The sequence below is a fragment of the Anser cygnoides genome, chromosome 1 (genome assembly GCF_040182565.1).
Source record: "Anser cygnoides isolate HZ-2024a breed goose chromosome 1, Taihu_goose_T2T_genome, whole genome shotgun sequence".
Taxonomy (NCBI): Eukaryota; Metazoa; Chordata; class Aves; order Anseriformes; family Anatidae; genus Anser; species Anser cygnoides.
This window is the reverse complement of record NC_089873.1, coordinates 100,118,554-100,135,275: the sequence shown is the minus strand read 5'-3', so window position 1 is coordinate 100,135,275 and position 16,722 is coordinate 100,118,554. Positions and strand designations below refer to the sequence as shown.

At 45.2% G+C, this 16,722-nt stretch overlaps 1 protein-coding gene across 1 annotated transcript in view; it reads right to left on the bottom strand.

The window, feature by feature from the left end:
- Positions 1–342: 342 nt before the first annotated feature.
- The window catches only part of GTF2E1 (general transcription factor IIE subunit 1), a 55,267-nt gene continuing 38,887 nt past the window's right edge, over positions 343–16,722 (bottom strand). The window contains exons 3-5 of the mRNA XM_048047657.2: positions 10,361–10,562; positions 5,329–5,573; positions 343–2,086 (exon numbers count right to left, since the gene is read on the bottom strand). Of these exons, the coding sequence (XP_047903614.2) occupies positions 1,656–2,086; positions 5,329–5,573; positions 10,361–10,562 (878 nt within the window). The 3' untranslated portion in view covers positions 343–1,655. The remainder of the gene's footprint in view (positions 2,087–5,328; positions 5,574–10,360; positions 10,563–16,722) is intronic.

The following is a 16,722-nucleotide window of genomic DNA, read 5'->3' as shown; positions in this document are numbered from 1 at the left end:
TGCAATAGCACCATTTTAACTAGGAACAAAAGTCTGTGAGACCTCTTTCACTAGAGTACACATCCCCAGAGGAAGGTGGAAAGGAATGGATTCTGATCAAAAAGAGCCCACGAAAGCACCACTCTAATGAAGAATCTTTCCTGCAAGTGAGGAAGGTAACAGGAGGCATTCAGGTAAGCTCTGGTGAGGAGAAACAATGTGGAGCAGAGATATTATGTGGGATTTCAAATAGTCCTTACCCCAAAGGAGGGCCTCAACTTGGCTGTTTTCCTGAATCAAGTAAATCGAAATGACAGGCAAACTACATTTCTGACTAGACACGTGACAAACTGGAAGACAACAAAGGGAACAAGTTTCTATTTATTTATTCCACCTTAAAATGACTTAAAAGCAAATTTAAAACACTAAAAAAAGAGGGAGTTCAAAAATCAAGAAACTGAAAATAAAACCACAGAGGAGGCATTACATGGTTAGCAGAACCTAGAAAGCATAGTTAGTATAAAACAGATTTACAGTCTCAATGAACAGCAAATTTATGCTGCCCATGGAAACCGAGCAGCGCGTAATACTGCCCCTACCCTCTGAAACACAAAATTCCTTTATCATTTTGTTGTCCTGCCGGATAGGAAAACACAACAATTTAAAAAAGCAACACTTTCAATTGATAGAGAAAACGTTACAAATCTGATATTGCTCTGCAGGCACAGGTAAATGTTTTTCTGCAGGAAGAGAGCGTGCCAAAGCAGAATTTAAAATTGCATAATTCCTCTTAAAATGATACAACCGTGGTGTGACTGCAAATAAAAGCTAGCTATGCTATTTCTCTGGTGCTGCCTGACTGCAGCCCTGCCCGCCACGAACCGTCTGCAACACTGGAGGCTGGACAGAGCGAGGCAGAAGTGACAGGCAGCACTACTGGAGAATGAAGGTATCTCCTGGTAAGTCAGAGCGCTCTGACAGCTCAGATGCACGGAGGGCTTTTGTTACACTGACAAAAAGTGACTGTGTGTGCTTGCCAAGGCTTTCACTCTGCGTGTTTCAAGTTCCACCTGACCTTGAGGTGCTGAGAGTGACTAAGAAGAGAAGGGGAGCAAGGAAAGTAACAGGTTGCTGCCCACGGGGCTGCTTAGCGGTAACCACTCCGTGGCCAGTGGCTGCTGGCAGGAGGTCAGGCGCAAGCCCTGCCCGAGCCCACCAGCAGACCACTGCTCCCCTCCTCACCGGGCTGTAACATTACTGACACCTTCCTCTGCAGAGCACTCTGATCAGACCACGGAGCACTTACGTCCTCTGAGGGCAGGGACATGGAGTTCACCAGAATCTGCAGCAAAAATAAACCCAAAACAACTTGGGGGAGGCAGCTACTGGGCCTTGGAGAGGGTTAAACCAGTGCCTGTGTGCAGGGAACCCTAAAACCCTAAAATTTTTACCTTGCAAGCATCCTCACTTCTAAAACTTGTCCTCCCCTACCTGTTTTGGCACATGCAGCCTTCCTGCTCCCCCTCTCTGGTGGGCAAGATGCCTGAGATTAGCAGTTCCGAGCCCCAGTGTCCCTGCGCACAGGGGAGGAAAGATGCATTTTAGTCTTCTGTTTTACAAGGGAGTCTCTGGCTTTAAAAAATCATTTAAAAAAAAAATGCCCCATCAGGAAGCAGTTAATCAAACATATCCTCAAACATGCGTCGCCCCATGGCTATGTAAACCTCTTTTTCTTCCGGTGTCATCTGGGCCACCAGCTCGGGGCGCTGGCTCACTTGGCTGTAAGTGTGTGGGCGCCCAGCCACTGTGACCATGGGGTCCTCTGCCACCACCTCAAACTCTTCATCCTCCTCCTCATCCTCCAGCCCGTACGCTGTGGTGGCCGTGGCAGGAGGGCGGGGAGGAGATTCCTCCTCCGACTCGCTCGTCTCGCTCTCGGAGTCACTGGCGTTGGCACCAGAGAGAGGAGCAGAACCTCCAACGGTGACCGTTGAAGCAGAGGGTGTCTTCTTCTCGTGGATGAGCAGGGCACGCATCACCTCCTCGTTATCATCCAGAGCTGCCCGGCCCTCCTCACGCTCCTGGAAGGTGTCCAGATCCCGGCCCCCTGCAAAGAGACAGAAGGGAATGAGAGTTTCCTCACAGTGATTGGGGTGCTGGCCCTGAAGGCTCTCTGGATCCGAAGTAATTGCTGCCACCGTGCACCTTTGGCCAAGTCAGAAGCCTTCTCTGTGCCAGCTCCTCTTCTGCCTTAAAAGACAGAGTGAAGTGTTTCTCTTAACGGCAGAGCAAGTACCGACATTTCCTAGGAGGTGGGAGCTCCAGTCACAGCAGCTCCCAGCTGGGAACACATCAGGAGCTCATCACAAGAGAAGACAAGTGCATGAGGGACAGGCACCTGGAAAACACTCCCCAGAGGTGTCAAACTCAGGTGCCCCTCGGTTGGACTGAAGCAGTCTCCACACTATGGAGCAGAACGCAGTCGTTAGGATCTAAATGTGGTCTTCCACATACCCAAACTACACACCTATTGATGAAGCTTGTCAGAGATCCAGCAACCCCCCCCCAAGCGCTGTTTCACATGTGAACAAGCACAGCCTGTTGTCTTTTTGTCTCTGCTTCTAGGTGGTATGACCACAGCCTGGAGGACTCGTATTGACGGCAAAGACCACGGGGAGCTCCCAGCAGGGACCACAAACAGAGAGCCAAAACCTGGCCCTGCCCTGCTGAGCTCCCCATCTATACTGATTAAGACGGAGAAGCAGATGGATCCAGGCAGAAACTGTGTGTTATAAAACCACGCTCAGAGCAGCAGAGCCTGGTAAGCTCGGGGTTGCAGGGGAAAAGTTCATTAGAGGATCATGGTGCGACGAGCAGGATCTCTCCTGCAAAGCTGATAAAGCTCACAGCCTGCAGCCACGCTGTGCAGCACAGCGTGCAGGGCTGTGTTAAAACAGCTGCCGCTACTCTCCAACCCGAAATACAGCCCAGCCACAACGGCGAGGCCAGTCTCTCTGGCTCCCTACTTTGTTCTCTTATTTGAAGGGGACTGCATTTTCCTAGCCGGCAGATGCAAGGTCTCTGTTCTTGTTTCAGTAAACCTGGCTACACAATAGCTGAGAGGGTTTGTTGTGGTCCAGGTAGGCAGGGTGTCTGCAGCTTACAGACTCAAAAGATAAAACTATTGTTCAAAAAGTGGCATTCTGAAGAAAACTTCTCTCAATGCCACTTTTGCTGAGAGTACTGTGAGTCCACCCAGCATCAATAAACCTACAGGCTGTATGAAGAAAAAAAGAAAGAAAAGTAGAAAAAAAAAAAGGCCTAAAAAGTACAACAGATTCCCCATGGAAAACTTGCTGTCTTGCACCGAAACAGGCTGCATACAAACAACTGCTGGAACTGAGGTGGATGGCTTTACATTAACACCACTTGACTTCTTTTCCAATCCCTGGGCTTTCATCGTTTGAGCACCATATCCAGGCATTTGACATCCAAGCATTTCCCTCCAGGGTCAAAAATGCACTAGCTACTTGTTCCTGCTTGAGACGAAGAAACGCTGACAAACAGGTAAACTAAAGTAAGTTCTGCATTTAGCACAAAAAGACAGGGGAGTCTTTCCTGTGGTATAATTAAGGCCTAAAGACCCATCCCTAACTATACGGGACTCATGTTTTTATTGTAAATGAAGCTGTAGTAACAAGTGGTGGCTGCAACTACTACCTTTAATACACTGGCAAAATTCTTGAAAGAAAGTAAGAACAAAAGCATTGTGTTGGCAGCCTGGTGCTCAGCTCGTTGCTTGTGACTGCAGAGCACGGGAGGCTACTGGAGACCATCTCTGTCAAGCAGTATCACAGTTCATCGTGTGGAGAGCTGTGAAGCAACAGCAGCCCAGGGCAGCTCCACAAAGTCTGAACTTCGTGGCTCAATAGCGGGGCTGTCTCCTGCTCTTGAGAACTGTTCCTGGCAGATCCATGCAGTGAATGCTTACTGTCAATGGTCCCAAGTTTTCTTCCTTCCTCTTTATATCGTCCAATAGTCACAGAAATGTGTTCCAACAACAACTTCAGGCTATTTCCACAAGCTCCCTCTTCGATCTCCAGCAGTGCTGGAGGTTATGCAGTGATGCCTTTGTGCTCCAAGGACATATACTCCCCCTCAACATCCTTCAGCAGCATCTGAGAAACATTTATGCTGCGTACACCAAAAGTCATCTCAAGGAACCAATTTAAAAGAAGATGTGGACTGAATGTCTAGCAGAAAAACAGGGTGAGAATTCAACATGGCTCCTGAGTAGCAACATCTGCTACAAAATGCAGGAGGAGGTTCCTTCAATCACCTCACTTTGTGTAATCTATTTGGAAAATGTTTTACGATCCATTTGTTTTGAAGATGCTACATGCAAGCAACATAATCAGGTATCTTTTGGCCATTTTTTCACATCTGTTTTCTTTATTTTCACTATACCTAGAGTACTCCACTCCTCTCTGGGTACTGGGAAAGGAACGATTTCAGGGCTTCGTGCTTACACATGATTCCCTTTTGCCGTCTTCTCTCCCTAGGACACCAACAGTGTCATTCTATAATCCTCAAGTGACTTGGAAGATTTTATCTATTGATTCACTAACACACCAATGATAAAAGGTCTCTATTTCCCATTTTTAGTGTGTATGCTTAAGTAGCAAACTTAGCAATGCAGAACGTTTCTTCTAGTCACTACAAGATCTTGACTATGGTCAACCAACAACCTGACCTCGACATGAATGAAAATAAAGGCAAAGAAAACTAAAAACAGATAGAAAGCAGTAAGGACTCACCTGTGGCAGACATTCCTCCTGTGCTTCCAGAAGCTTTCTTTCTGACATATTTTTCACATGAAACATTTTGAAAAATAATTGGCAAGAAGGATACTGGGAGCACAAAAACACTGCTGGTAGATTTTGTAGGCTTCAGAGTCACCAAATGTTAATAAATGCTATTTTCCTGCAGTGTCCTATTGGGGTTCAGCTTTCTAGATGAAAGACCTCATCGAAAAGCAATAAACTCTCAAGGTAGAAGAACATCTATTACTAAGGGTACAGGAAGAGGTAACAGATAAATAACATTTTAGAAGCACATACAATTCTGTGGGCAACTCAGCTTTGCTGACCTACATTTCAATCCTGGATCTAATCAATTGGCATTTTTTATATCTACCTACACACAGGTGCTTTGCACAGCAGAGGGGAGCAGACAAAATCTGGAGTGCTGGGAGCAACAGCTGTACACACACGAGGGAACCTATTTTTCACAGCACTCCAAGGGCGTCACACAAGCAGAGCAGCACTTGTGCTCTGTGAATTTCCTTACCGTCTTTCATTTCATCAGGGTCATAAGCCCCCTGCACCGTGCTCTCCCGGAGCCAAATTGGCCTCTCTCTGGCTGGCTTCCCTTCACTCGCAGACCGGTTAATATCCTCCTGGTCCTCCATGCTGATGACAACGTTCTGGGTATACAGGTCCTCGTACGATGGTCCTTTTGTAGTCCATGCTTCCCGATGGTGTCCGCCTGTAAGGCCAGCTGTCCCTGAACCAGTACCAGCTGTACGTTCCTTGCTATGTAAAAGTCAAAGAGAGAAAAACAGCACTCAGAACGAGCCCTTTCTTGGCCAGCATTGTAACACACTAGATTATCTCCCACGATCTGCAGAAAGAACTGCCGTTTTCATGGTGGTGCCAGGAATTCCTACACCAGCTCGCTGATTTTGGGACCTTGGCACCTCTAATGAGAAACCCTACATGAGGTCATGGCAGCTTCTACAACAGATGCTGAAAAGAAGAGGTAACAATAAGGCTGCTGATACATGTATCTAAAAACAATCATACCATTACAGAATACCCTGAAATAAAAGTCACAGCAGCAAAACCCAGTCAAACAATCATCTGGTGCTTGGTATCTGGTCTCTTTTTTGCTCTTCTGCTTCAATACCATACTGTATCAATTCCAGTACTAAAATTTAAAGTCAGATAATTGGCTCAGAGACCCAGCATGCTCAGATCTGTGAACCACTAGTCTCAGGGCTCATGAAGGAGTTAATTTTCCATGAAAAATGCAATTCATTCAAACTCTTGCTTGAATTGTGAATTGCAATGCCCTTGGAAAGTCACATCTCCTGCGTTACACAGGAGATCTGCACTATCCTCAGAGACAGCCTTGGGAGGAGTGGGAGATCCAGGCAGAAGAGAAAGCTGAGAGGACACCTTCAAAGCAGAGGAGGAAGCTGAGAGGATACCTTCAAAACAGAGGACTGGGGCTGGGCAAAGGGCTGTGTGGTGATGGGGAGCGGGAAGAGAGAAGACAGAGCTGTCTTCACAGCAGGAAAGCCAGAGAGAGAAAGGTGATAACTGATGCATAGGGTAGGACAGTCAAAGTCTAGCACTCCTTTGTTTTCTGAGAGGAGCTGCTGCCAGCACATTTTCCTCCAGGCTCCCTTCTAACTGAGGAGCCTGACGAAGAGAGGAAACAGATCTGCCTGGATCTGATGGAAAGAGGACATCAGGTGGAATATTTTCTGCATGCTGATGGCAATGAGCTGAAAACACTCTCTGGCTACGTATGTATTGATCAGGAAAAGCAGCAGAATGGAAACTCTGCTCTCCAGGTGGGGAAAGCCAAAGGTGACTGTTCCTCTACTCCAAAATTGCATTTTGTTTTACCCCTATCAGATACCATACAGTTTCAGTCATCTGACTGCCAATGGCTGAGGCTGCTAAGGCTTTTCATGGGTAACAGCCCTGCCTGGATCCCTCCTTTTGTCCAGAGGAAATCAATGACGGATTCCAGCAGTGTCCTCATTCTGCTGCCAGCTGCTATCAGCTGAGCTGACAGAAGTTGTGAGCACGCACGGTTCAATTGCTGCTATCTGCCCAACAACCTTTCCTCCAACGGAGAAGCTGAAAATAAGGTTGCAGTTGGAGACCTGAGCAATATGCAATTTTTTAATTCAGCATGGATTTAACCACTGCTTGGTGAGTTAAGTGTGCCCAGTTTTTAGGTGTAAACCATGAGGGGGAAATACAGAGGCAGGTGATCATCCTTCTTCCCCATAAACAAAATACCGGTGTGTTCAGTCTCTGTTTGGATTCAGGGCTACTCACAACCTCCTAATAGTGTGTTTGCTGGGATCTCTTCACAAAATACTTCACAATATTTGTGTTAGCATGTGTCCACACAATAGCTGGTTCTCTCCCACAGCCAGCCCCACCAGGAAAGCTTCCCAGCAGCCTTGATTTTCTGGGCTGAAGGAAAGACCTGTGCCTGTATATTGCTTATATAACCTAAGGAACCACACAGAGACCTTCTTCCCAGTGCGTTATTTCAAGTGTTGGTACCTTTCAGTTTTCCAAGACAGGCATGTGTTCTGTGAAAAGCACCGCTCTGCTTCCCACACAATAGAAATCTGTAACTAGCGTTTCCCTGACAATTTTATGTAATCCACTTTCCTCACAAGATACACAATGCAACTCTCCCCCAGCCTCTGCCTCTCCATGACTGCAGCGTGACAGCTAAATACTCGGTAGTGCCAGGAGCTGCCTAATACTTTTGCACAGAGGTCCCCGTAAGTGTATTTGAAATGGACTTTTTTCCTACGCAGTATCATTTAGTAGCAAAACACTTATTCCATAACGTCAGGAGCAATTCAAAGATGAAGGTAACAGCTGTAAGAGACACCTACAATATGAATTACTTTAAACCATCTACTGCAATGTGTCACACTTGCATGGAATAATCTAGACAGCTTTTATCTCCTCTCTGACCCCAGTGAGCTTTGTAAACATGTCTCAACTTACTGCGCTGTTTGTGCAACTGCATCTTCACCGTACTGCTAGGAGTGGATGACCTCAAGACTGCGTGACCAGCGGAACATCCCTTACTGCAAGAAGAGACCTTGCTATTCAGCACACCTGTTCCAAAGGATGAGGCTGAACACCCTAGATCAGGCACCAGCAAAGGGCCAGACGTGCAAGCTGCCATACAGGCAGCAGAGAACAGATGGAGGGAGTGCACTCTTCCAGTAATTTCTGTCTCTTAGATCCAAGATGCATTTTTCTCCTAGTTCTAGGCATCGCATGGCCACCCTGCGCAGACAGTGGCAGTTCAGGGGCCCAGATCTGGCTACATTTGCTCTGTTGTTTTACCCTGATGGAAATCGCTTACTAAGTGGTTAAGCTGCCTTCAAAGGTGACATAAATAATCCTTGACATAGCTGAGGTATGGCCCACAGAAACCACACTGTGCAATGGGAAAACAACTTGAAATCTTCATCTCAATCCTGTCCAGGCTATTAATAAAAGGTCTTGTAAAATGGGGATAACTCCTTTCTGTGCTGTGTTTGAAATAAAGCACTTTTTCATTTAGCTGCTCTTAAGAGCTTCAGCTTCATAGGAAACAACCCATGGTCCTTGATAGCATAACCACAAAAATGAATTCTGCAAAGATTTACGTTATATAACATCATGTTATTCTGACATAAGAAAATGAAGGAGATAGTAAAATTCATCTGTTTTAGGATACCATGGTAAAGCATGTATATTTTGAAACCTCTGGTGCTAACTAATGCTCTGCCAAGGTTAAGAAAATTAACTGTCTCCTAGAAAAGTATAAATGAAGATGTGACCAGTTTCCCATTGTCAGGTGAATGCCAACTACACGTTGTCAGTGCAGCTGGTTAGAGCTACCACCCTCCTGGAAACACGAGTTGCCTGTGTCTCTGAAAAAAAGAAGATGCAGGCACTTTGTGACCTTTTCTGTTTGTTTCAGGAGCATCAAATGCCAGTTTCGTCAATGATTTCAGAAACTCAAGGCTCCATAAAATGGAGAGAATAAATAACCCAGGGTTTGGCACTTTCTAAAAAAAATCTCACAGCAGCACTTTCATGCAATTAGCTGCTTTGAATTAATAAGAGTTAATAAATAATTAAATCATTGTATGTGCTGAAGCAAGTTGTGCTTAAGTAAGGATTTAAAAATGCCTATTTATTTTGTCATTCCCTGCTCAGAGTAATTAATCATTTACAATGTTTTTTAAGTATTTAAGAGTCAACTAAGTGGGTGCTGCTATTTAATCATGGGACTGCACCAGGCTTCTGCTGTGCTAATTTCCTGTGCGCTGAGATAAGGTAGCCATGGGAAGACTGAGAAATGACCCTCTTTTTGGTGGGGTTATCCTGGTTCTACTACACAAACTACAGAACTAGGTTTTTAAAGCAAAATTTAGTGATTCAGCTTGGGAATAAAGGCTTCAAAGCCTCCCCATATCAACAAAGACATGTTGAATGACCTTGGAAAAATCTCTTCCCCTCCCTATATTGCTTCTGTTTTTCTATCAGAATGATGAGCAAAATCAGCTATATTCTAGGCTAGAAAGAGACAAGTAATTTTTTATTATATTAATTAGAAACTGTCCAGCATTACTATATATGATGAACATTCTCTCTCAAGGTTAGCCTGAAAGTAAAAAAAAAAAAAAAAAAAAGTATCCTGCTTGCTCTCCCATTAACAAAAGCCAAGCACCCCAAGGAATTGTGGGAATGCTTCTCCCATCCTCCCCGTGGTACAGATTTTTTTCTTGTGTGTTTAATTATTTTTTTTAAAACAGAGAGAAGTGCATCACATTTCACCATAGCTGACAAAACTGACAGCTCCCCACATCTTTCTGCATTATTTAAACATCATCTGTTTTTGTACAGCTAGGAATGTTCTGAAAGAAAGTGTCATTTCCCATGGGCAGGAACATTTTAAAGATTTTCTGACTATAACGTGGACTCCCCCCAAAAAAGAGTTGTGTAACAAGTAGAAGAAAATCAGAAAAAGAAGTTTTGTTATATATGGATTTGAAACACGAAGTGTAGAATACAGTTAGCTTACTTTCAAAAGCTGTGTGGAAGCAAAAGGAATAAACAAAAGACAAGGGTTTGAGAGAAAGATGAGAGTGAAGCAGCAAGGTGGTGGTCAAAATACATTCTGGAGACTAGATGCACCTGTGGAGCTTTGCAAAATGGCTGCAGTTTGCATTTCTTAAATACTGGGGCAAGGGGTTGGAATATATACTAGCAAAGGAAGCAGCAGGTGATTCATGTACCACACCAAAGAAAACTGCATGCAGATTACTGACCAGAAGAATAGTAATCTGCCTGGTTTAGTAAAAAAGTGGTTGTGGCCCTTTATCTCCTTATAAACCACACATTCCTTGGTGAATTTGTCACTCATTTGCGCCCTTGGTGCAGAACAAGTAAGATCCTAATGCAGCCAGAGGTTGCAGAAGGTTTGGGAAAACCTCACGGAGCAGAGGAACATGGTATGAGGAAGCACTGCAGTCAGAGAAACCAGGGCCCATTCCCACCTCTGCTTCAAGGCAGGAATCTCTGTGGGTTCTGGTTCAAGGATTTCATAGGCTAAGTTAACATCTTCTGTCTCACGAAGCAGCGCGTAGATGGGCTCGATCTGCTCATTAAATCTTGCCACGAGTGTCCTTGCATCCTTTTTGGGCATTGCCGACTCATCTTCTTCCACTTCAGTCTCACAGAAAGTACAGCGGAAAGTTCCTAAAATGAAAAAAGTTGCTAAGCATCAGGAGAAAAGCAACAAGCCCAGCTCTTTGTGCAGCGTTTTAAACAAGGGTGCTTCACTGTTTTCTTTGCTCAATGCTAAATAGCTTTTCTCACTCTGACAATCTCTTCCCACACACAGTGTACCTGGTTATTACTTAAGCAGACAAGAAAGCAACAAGCACTTTGATGTCACCCAGTGATACCCAGACTGGGGTACAGCTTCTTGCCCAGATGTGTTACAGTACCACTATTGAGACATTTCCTAATCTCACGCCCGTTCTTGCTAGACATTTAAAATGTCATCTACGGCTGCACTGTGATAAAAAGCTTCACATTACACTCCGAGGAGTTCAAATATCATCTGCTCCAGGTACTCACATCGCTATCTCCCAGGCCACACGAACAATTCAATTTCACAATGAAGCAGGGTGTAGTTTTACATTGCACCAACTACTCTGCAGTAACTGCTAGTTTAACTATTTTCACCTTGGAATTACTGCAAAAAGATGGCTTCTCCTTCTGCTGTACGGCCAAAGCACGCAGACTAGTCATTACTGTGGAGTAGCAAAAGCATATCCCTCCTCACCCCCGTATTAATTTCTTGAAATTAAGAATAGTAAGCTAACAGTTGTATGAGTGGCAACTGAGAATAAGCTTGTTTTACAGACCTCATCAGGAGCTAGAAAAACAGGTCAAACAAAGGCAACTGAAACGGTTGCATGGCAATGCAGTTACAAAAAAAACACCCTACTGAACTCCTGCACAGCAGGCCTTTCGGTTTCGTTGCTCCATCTGTGAGCAGGAACCTTAGGGAAGTACACGCGCAGTAGGACCTCACCATATGGTCTGCTGCGAGGGGAGCGGCACAGTGGAATGACTTGTCCTTACAAATGCCGGACACAGCTACGTGTCTGCAAACGCTGTGCTCACACCTCAGGATTTCTCTTGGCCCTGTGTGATTTTTTTTTTTAACTTATCCTTCCCGTGGCACCTACACACATCTAGTATCATCTCTCAGTACCCTAATGAAGAAAGAAAAAGTTGTCTTTTTACTAACAGGGAGACTAAGGACAGGTTGCGTCAGGGAAAGGGCATGTTTCTGTCTAACAATCAGTGTCAGCATCGGTACGGGAGCCTGCTGTATCACTGACACCAGGTACAAATACAGCTGAAAGAATGGGGTTGGCCCAGGGCACTTGGGCATGACGTAATGGGACAGGCTTGCAAGCCAGGGCTTCTGGTATCTCGTTCTGCTGCTTTCACGGATTTGCTGGTCTTGTCACTTCATTTTTGAGTGTATCTCCTTCTCTGCCTGTAACAGAGTGACAAAAACAGACCTAACTTCTTCACTGGTGGCTGTGAGGGCTAGACAATGCTTCCACAGTTCTTGGAAAACGCACAAAAGCACTGTTTATGACAGGAGGCAGAATCTGTTGCCTCTCACCACAGTCTGCAGAAATGCAATTTTCTATGTTGGCACCATCTGAAATAGCTTTTGCTCATTGTTACTTGTAAATTAATCCAAGTGTGTTGTCTATGTAGAGTGTAACATGTACAAACTTCCCGCAAAAAAGTCACTTTGCAAAGTTTGTCACATCTCTCTAAATGCTAAAGCACCCAACAACTGCAGTATGTGACATAAAGGGTAAGTAAATAAAGTGCTCTCCTCTCCCATCCAAGCACAAAACACTGTGCTTACTTTTTCATCCTGCAAAAATTGCCACTATTGATTCAAGAACGGAACAATTATATAAGCTGTCAGCCCGGCAAAAATTGAAGCCAAAGTTTGGTCTCCTTATCCCACATCTGAAGCTATCAGCATGACAAATTGGCACAAGTTGAATCAATTTAAAATAATTAGCACATCTCGGTTCCCATAACGGACTAAGTGAACAAACACAGGCTAACAAAGAAACCTCTCCTCTTTTTACAACCTACCCCCTCACCACACACCCCGAAGTCCTGCTGTATGTTCCTGAGACAGCTCATGCTTTTCGCATGTCCGTTTGTGAACACTCTAAGTATTTGCTAAAGACTAAAACCATGGGGAGAATGGTTCCAATTCACAGGACCAAAAAATCAGACAATAAATACAGCTCTAATGAAACGGGACTCCTGAAGCTATCGTGGATTTGCTGCAACTTCCACCCCTCAGGGTTCTTCATAAGCAAAAAAATAAAGTTAATAGATTAATTATGTAAAGAATCTGGGAATGAGTGAAATGACAAGCTTCCTCCATTAATATGCTCTTTTTTTTTGAGGTGATGCAGCATTTCATAAGAGGCATATGTGATCAGAGAACCGAGAAGTTGGCTTGCCATGGCAGATGGCATTTATGTGTTGCAAACCTCTTCTGTTAGACATTAAGAGGTCACAAAATGTCACCAGAGCTTTTATGACATGGCACATCACATCAGCAGTGACACATTTTCCTCACAAATGTGTATTGCATATGACAGACATGAAGTGGAGCCCATCCAAAGGCTGAGAATGGCCATGTTCCCACTCCAGTGATGTATTTCTTCCCTCAGCCTGGACACAACTGACAGTTTTCCATGCAAATATGCTGCATAAGCCAGGGCAAACAGACAACCCGGAGCTTCCCTGCACCTTGGAAGTATCAACACAGAGCACGTGCATCCCCTTCTGTCCACACACACCTAGCTGTTCCATGCTCAGGCACACAGCAGACTTCTCTGACAGCATGTTAAAAACCAGCCATCTGAAAGGGATCTCCTCATCTGCTCCCTGACTCTCAAGGACTGATACACTGGTAATCTGGCTCCCCAAGGCGTGCTACGATTAACGCAGCTCAAGCTCTGAAGCACAGGGACAGAATATTTGCAGCTAATTCCTAATGACTTGATTTCACTCGAGAGAAGGAAAAGGTCAACCACCCACACACGTTACAAGCACAGTGTCCAAACGTGCGTGCTACATCTGCTCTAATTCGACTGTACGCACAAATGCAATGGTGCAAGAGGAGCTTCCAGAAGAGAGGAGACATCAGAATTAACACTGATCCCACTGTGTTAGTTTGGCTCGTCACATATGTACACATCTAACTGGAATTGAATCTGGCCAGGGATGTTAAAGACACAAAGAAGGTCTTCTGCTGGATCACAGAATGGTTCGGGTGGGAAGGGACCTTAAAGACCACCCGGTTCTAACTCCCTGTCATGGGCAGGGACACCTCCCACCAGCCCAGGTTGCCCAAAGCCCCATCCAGCCTGGCCTTGAGCACCTCCAGGGATGGGGCGTCCACAGCTCCTCTGGGCAGCCTGTGCCAGGGCCTGGAAGGATCCAACTTCATCTCTAGCCCAAAGGCATCTTCCTTCCACTCTGTCTTTTGGGACACTGTCCCAGACTCACGCTACTCTGATACTTACAAACTCTTTAATTTTCAACCTAAATTTACTCCCATTCATTTCAAACCTATTCGCTGTTGCGCTGCAAACCGTACCTCACCTCAGCTAGCTTCCGTCTTGTTAACCCTTCAGGTATATTTACAAACTGCTGTCCTACTCATCCCCTCCCCCTTCATTCTGCAAGGCTAAATAAGCCACACATTCTTCTTCCCCTTATAAAAGTGGCCACCCATTCGTTTGACCACGTTTTCAGGCTCATTACACGCTTTCTGCAGTTTGCTCTCACCTTTCTGCTACACAGGAAAAGCTGCAGTGTATACAACTCTCCAGATGAAATCTCCCAAAAGCCCAATGGCATTAGTGCTTCTGGAATAACTACTGAGACCTTTTAAGATCATGAAAGTGCTGCCTCAATTATCACAAGATCTTGCAGTGCTTCCAGACCTTTCTTCCTCTGCACTTTCCAGTTGATGAGCTCCATGTTCACAGGAGACGTTTGCAGTAGATGCTGGGTACACGACACTGTACTTCACTGAAATCTTTCAGCTCATTTTTACTACTCCAGCCTTCATCCTCATCCAGTTCTTTATTCTTGACTGCAACCACAAAACATTAAGGTAATTTATTTTCAAAATCTCCTACAAGCTTCTTTTAGAAGAAGCATTATTACAATTACATGGAGGGTGATCTAAGGCACAGATGGCAAAATTTCAGCAGCATCTGCAGATTTGAGCGGTACTTGGTTTGTAATGCCTAAGAAACGCTTCTCATGAACTTCTGTTTCTGCAATAAGCGTGCAGTGCTTTTACCCATTATCTTCCAGGGTCCAGAATCAGGCATCTCAAATGAATTAGGAAAAACAGTTAATGACAGCCCTAGAGAAATTTACCTAGAAATGACCAGTCCAAGACAAGACAGAAACACAGCTGACCTGAAGGGTCATCGGATCATGTTCCTGTGGCTACTGGAGCCATCTTCTTCCAGTAAATGGTTGACTTTTACACGTTTTTAGTTCTTCTGCAGCAAACCAGAGAAAAAGTCCATTATATGCACACAGCTCATCTTTCTGACTGAGCAAAGCACAATTGTTTTGGAAAAAAAGTCCGTGGTAGAGAAAATGTTATAGGATGTGCAAGCAACATTAATTTCAGCACTTCCTAACCCTGAGTGCTTCATGTGATGTTATAAAGGGACTACCGAATATCTCGAGGAAAGGACAGAGCTTCCTAGGTTCCTACCAACAGGGAACCAGATGGGTGCCTATCACCAAGTGATGCTGTGCTGACACCTGCAAGGTTCATCAGCAGATGCGAAGCCCTCTGCTCCTCACAGCCCTCTGTCATTTGACTGAATGGAGTAACAGAGAAGACGACAACCTGCTAGCGCGGCGTGGATCAGCTGCAGGCGGAAGCAGGGTGTCTTGCCATCTTTCTTCCTGGCAACATGTGGTGATAAGATGGAAACACCTCAGGTCCTGCTCTGGCTTCTCAACAGAAATGTGCTTTATGGGATCCTGCTACTCTACCTGTTAGCCCCAAGCCCGAGGCTTCCCAGCCAGCTCCTCCCATGTGTCCCTATCCCATTTCCTGGCTTCTTCCCACTCCCAACACTTCGATGGTCCTGTTCTCCTTGCTAGCAAGTCCTGGCCTACCTCGTCCTGCTTGTTCAGCCTGGACTCCATAGTCTCTCACTTCTCAGACCTCCCTGTCCAACTTTCTTTCCCTGGGTGGCTTTTTCCAGTACCAGCCTCTTCCCACTCCCACAGCTCTCTGACCTATGCTCTTTGATCCATCAGTTCTGCTTAATAGGAGCCCTGGCCTGTCATCAAATCCATTTCCTGCTTCAAGACAGAAGATGAAAGATCTTTTCACAGCAAAACCTGTCATTCAGAACATTACAGCACAGGCAAAGGAATATACATGTCTCCTGTCTCCTATTCTGCTTTCTCAGCCCATTCTTTAAAATGGCCAAACTGGTTTTGATGAGTTTTTCCTACGCAGTTTAAGCTCAGGTGGATGCACAGAATGGAAAACCTCAGCATAAAGTAAATGTTTGACAAATTTCTGAGGGGAAGGGAAGGGAAGGGAAGGGAAGGGAAGGGAAGGGAAGGGAAGGGAAGGGAAGGGAAGGGAAGGGAAGGGAAGGGAAGGGAAGGGAAGGGAAGGGAAGGGAAGGGAAGGGAAGGGAAGGGAAGGGAAGGGAAGGGAAGGGAAGGGAAGGGAAGGGAAGGGAAGGGAAGGGAAGGGAAGGGAAGGGAAGGGAAGGGAAGGGAAGGGAAGGGAAGGGAAGGGAAGGGAAGGGAAGGGAAGGGAAGGGAAGGGAAGGGAAGGGAAGGGAAGGGAAGGGAAGGGGAAAATCAGAGCAAGTCCTATCCCCTCCCTCCACAAACAATCCACGCTCATTTGATGGCAATACTTAGCACCCTAAGTAATAGGCAGTGCTGTCAGTACAAATTATAATTAAGTTCCTTTCATTTCTCATTGATTTTCAGGATTTAGAGGACTACTTACGACAGCACCTAAAGGCACTTCTCTCCTGAATCATTACAGACAGAAATAGTAGGTTGAGTGGCTACAGCAGGCCTGGATCGTTATTTACCACAACAACCTCCATGTTAGGATGTAAGGACATTCACCTCCGAGCAGTGGCAACCTGAGGGATTAAACTGAAGCAAAGAGACTTTTAAGGACTTTAATGAACCAGGCTAGTAACAGAGCTAATTGTTAAAACAGTTGTTGGTTAACTGCATTAATGATGATGCAGATTAGACTTCAGCAGCTGTTCAT